Raw genomic sequence first — 4,600 nt, forward strand, 5'->3', positions numbered from 1 at the left:
GGAGAGCCTTAATCACAGACAAAAACACTAACTCCGGTGAAAAACAAATAATCTGTTTGCTCTGCGTTCTTTTTAAGTGAGAAGAGGAGTTTGGAAAGCTAATGCCAATTCAGAGAGCACAAGAAAGTCACTTTCTTTAATTATGAACAATAACTTTTAAGCAGTTATTTATGAAAAGCAATGGACAGTTAAAAACACGAGAAATGCATTTATTGCTAAAAGAAACTTTTATTTCATGATAGTGTTAGAGAGTTTCACCATTTCAGTTTCACGAATACGAATTCACAGCAAAACAGTCTGCACACAATTCACATGTGAGATCGCGAATCGGTTCCGCTGCCAACACACGCACAAGCCACAACCTATTTCAATAATATAGGAAAATCCATAAACGATATACTAGCACATGCCATAAAAATATAATGGGAAATAGGCAAATACAATTATCAAAAACTGGAAGTCACTACCATTCTTATATTCATCACGTACGACTTACAATAACCGAGCTCTTTATGATGAAAAAAAATATTTGTTATTATTGATTTAAAGCCTTAAATTAGCCCACGCAAGAGACACAGGTGACTTTTCTCACTACTATGCGTTGATATAATAGGAAAACAAACTTCACTTACAGCTCTGTTCTTGATACAGTTCCTGTAGCTTGATCGTGAAATGTCATATCTACGGTGAACAACGGAGGTGAACACGCCACTGAAATTTTTTACATTAATGTTAGACATTTATCGATAGCGTAATAGCCTTTTTTACAATTCAATCACGATGGAATACTGATAATTACAACTTTTGACCGATATCTTTCAACCTTGTCACACTTTGTGCATTATAACCACTGGCACTGTGATTATTAGCAGTAGCTTAACGGGAGTTGTCACGTTGAAAATAACACTATTTTGGCACAAAAGATGTTCCTAGAAATCTCCAATCAGCGAGCAAAAGTTGCATTGACTGGAATTCACCTTATAATATAAGCACAGGCAGTCCTAAGCGACGAATTTTCCGGTACCTACGAATAAATGGATGAAGTTATTGTACACAAAAACATAGCGGACATTAGAAAACATCAAAATTGTTCTAATTAGATACTTAAATGAATGAGATGCCGTCAATAGCATCAATAACAATTAACGTATCCTCCTTCCAAAGGCCGTGGCTCAGACTTCTACAACGATGTTATTTAGGTATTATAAAATTTTTGGATTAACTGCTCCAGTTTTATATTTTATGCCCTTGCTCAGATATAACTATTATAAATAATATAAAATATGAGGTCTTCCAAGCCTCTATCGTCGGATATTTTGCTTTAAATAGAAAATAATCAACACGTCTCACAAACGAAGCTCTCACAACTGCTGGCATCTATTACAAACAATCACAACAATGGCTTCGTGAAATGTTTCGGCACCTATGACGTCATAGAGGCTTCGTCGGCAGTGGCTTGGGGGATGAGGGAGTTTTTGGCGCGCTTTATTTATTTTATTGCTAACATCTATACTTCGTTAGTTATAGTAAAAAATCCAATTAGCATGTGGTAAACGTATATATAATGAAATATTTGAGAGGAGACTTTCAAAATCGAATGTTTTTAAATAAAGTTGAAGTTTATGAAAAAATGCAGATCAATCAACGAATATAGTTAATATTTTAAAATTTTAAGTACGAGGAAATACTTTTAGGATGCAATAAAAAATCGTAAACTCTCATGAACTAACGACAATTGTCTCACCTTAATACTGTTGTTTAAATCGTCGTTTCTAGAGCAGGAGACGACTTGGATGTTGATGCTGGCTGCCATAGAATTTCGATGAGGAGTGAGGGGTGTAGGCGGGACAGCGTCCGCCAACCAGCCGTCTTCTTCACTTCCGTCACGTTCTCTCGGATGAAGTGCATGGCATGCGATTTCAAATCTGGCAATCGAAATTTTGTTGCAAGGATCAGGTATTTCGTGGCGTTCTGGAGCGTTATCTTGGCCCTGAGCGATTCCTCACATATTTGCTTCAATGCCGGCAAGCAAAAACGGTCGGCAGCCTCGAGAATCTCCGAGTCGAAGGATTCCACACCCTGAATTTGCCCTGTGTACATGAATCGGCATACCTTCTCCAGTATGTTGGCGCGCATGCCGTTGATATGAATACGCTTTTTCTCTCCCTTTTTCCAGCCTATCTGGAGCATTGCACAAAGGACTGGGCTTCGTCCTCCCAAGATTGCTTGGTGGGCCATGATCTCCTGGTCACCCACCACCAATGTAACATCACAAAACTTCTTAGTATCGAACAGCTGTCGGAGGTCGTGCACAAGCTGTTTTTCGGGCGGTTCAGACCGAATCTCAAGATGCGTAAAACTGTTTTGGCAATATATTACAATCATCTCACACCACAAAACCAGCTTATCCCCATGTAGTATGTTGCTAAACTGAGATAAGACAATATCCCGGCGGATAAACTTTTCGACACAATAGGATTTCCCCCGAATGAAGGTACGCGTTTGCTTATCGTCCATTGTGTTCACCTCCTCTCTCCTGTTGTTCAGGAGGGAAAATTTCACTCTCGCGAAGACTTCTGGCCCATTGTATTCGGCCAGTATCGCGTACACGGAGAGATAACCCTTATTCGATTCGGTGAAGCCGTTTGGGCAGAGCTTCATGCGCCACTGCATCTGCTGGTCTTCTTCGGGTGAGAAGTGAGGGGAAAGGACGTAATCTCCCATGATGGTCCCGCAAAATCTGAAGTTGTGAACTGTCCACACGTAGTTGAAGCGATAGACAGACGCCGGGCAGGAGGCGTCGCTGTCGGAGCGGAGAGGTGGGACTGGCAGTGCGCAGGCGGCCATGTTAGCCGTTGTGAGTCTGGCGAGTGGGACAGGCGGCGGCTGAGGGAGGCACGCGCGTCTCACTGTGGGCGGGCGACCGCGAGAAATGAAACGAATGGATGAGACCTCCTATCGAAGTCCCTTGTCATCAAATTCTTTCGGGAGGGGAGATAAAAACCTCCGTACGCGCTAGACCCGGAAATCGTTCGACCCCTCGAGCTACACTGTAGAAGCCTGGAATTTATGAAAAAATAAATTCATTTGTTCATACAGGCCACTCCAAAATAAAGCAACGTACATATTAATATGAATTTTAAGGCTAAATGTGATGATATTATGCTCAAATTAATATAAAACTTATTAAAATATCAATTTACCGTTAAGAAAAAAAAACGCTAAAGGAGAAGATTCCAAGGTGTTTCGAATGGTAGAACCTGGCGTGGATTAAAGAGACTCGGGTTTGAATCCCAGTCAAGACTACCGGAATTTCATCTCTGGAGAAGGTGTTGATGCTATATAATGCAGTTCAACTAACTAATAATAACTGATTAACTATCAATAACGCCACCAGCCGGCGAATACGAGTGGTTATAGGCTATTATAAACTTAAAGTCTTGAAAGAGATCAATCCTTTGTAGATTGAAAGACTTTTCTCTACCTCTCACTTGGATCCTCGACCTGTATTTCCTCCCTACTAATTCCTCGGCTGGAGCCAGAACACCGTGCGTTCATTCAGCAACGAGTCTCGCGGCAAGTGCCACGGGACGGATGCAGAATCAAATGTCTCGTACTTGGATTGATGAAGTGCGTACTCCACGCGTTGACCAATAGGAACTATCCCTGATGTGTACGCCTTCTTTGTCCCCTCTAGTGTTTATCTTTATGCATTTCTTTAGAAACAAGCCCATTGTTTAAAATTTTTGTTGATTCATAGCTATTTTTAGCAAATCATGCCAGCAATTCCTGTTCCAGGAACCATAGAAGTGGGTTTTTAATAGATAACGAGCGTGCTGCGCCCGCTCCCAGCGGGCTTCCCCCGCTCTTTTCAATGCAGGTCCGCAGAGGGATAGGCGCGTTTCTAATTTTAAAATGTAGAAAAAAAGATAGGGTCTTATGTACAAATTTAATTGGAATGTTCATGTACAAATTGAGGTCAGAGGACCTCCTTAAACACAACATTGGAAGTAATTACACCATCCTCTGTTAAACGCACATGATGACTCATACTTACGTATCAACAGGAGACTTGAGTGTGGAATCAGCCGCATTTTGATAAAAGTCATTTAAAGAATGCGAGATATTGTTGAAAATGAACAAATGTATCGGTTTGTGCGCCGTTAACGTCAGGAATATTTACAGTTTTTTTTTGTTTTTCTTTTCTTTTTTTTTTGTTTTTTTTTTAAAACTATTTAAAAACCAATTTTAGGAAACAATAGCAATATTTAGGAAGTAAGATATGCCGTCGCATGTTATCTGATAAATTCTGTGCATTTGGTACCTCAGTTGTAGAGTTTGGTTGCGTATAAGTTGAGAAAAAGGTATCTATACAGTAGAAATAATATAGAAGATGAGCACTCGTTGATAAAATAGACTATTACCAGGTTGCGAACGGATCGGTATGGGAATAATTTTCCCCCTGACCGATAAATAACTTTATAAATGGTTGACGGAACTTCATTCTAGCATTTCTCTTTTATTTGCTTACGGCTAGTGTCCTAAAACCCCTGCCACACACCTACCTATTGATGCGGCTTGCGGGGTAGTATGCACATGT

At 40.4% G+C, this 4,600-nt stretch overlaps 1 protein-coding gene across 1 annotated transcript; it reads right to left on the reverse strand.

Annotated features, from left to right (window-relative positions):
• Window positions 1-1,758: 1,758 nt before the first annotated feature.
• Window positions 1,759-2,847, reverse strand: LOC124171225 (speckle-type POZ protein-like). Its single transcript, XM_046550368.1, has one exon. The coding sequence runs from the start codon at window positions 2,845-2,847 to the stop codon at window positions 1,759-1,761; it is 1,089 nt and encodes a 362-aa protein (XP_046406324.1).
• Window positions 2,848-4,600: the final 1,753 nt, after the last annotated feature.

Source organism: Ischnura elegans, chromosome X, assembly GCF_921293095.1.
Source record: "Ischnura elegans chromosome X, ioIscEleg1.1, whole genome shotgun sequence".
In the NCBI taxonomy this organism is placed as follows: domain Eukaryota; kingdom Metazoa; phylum Arthropoda; class Insecta; order Odonata; family Coenagrionidae; genus Ischnura; species Ischnura elegans.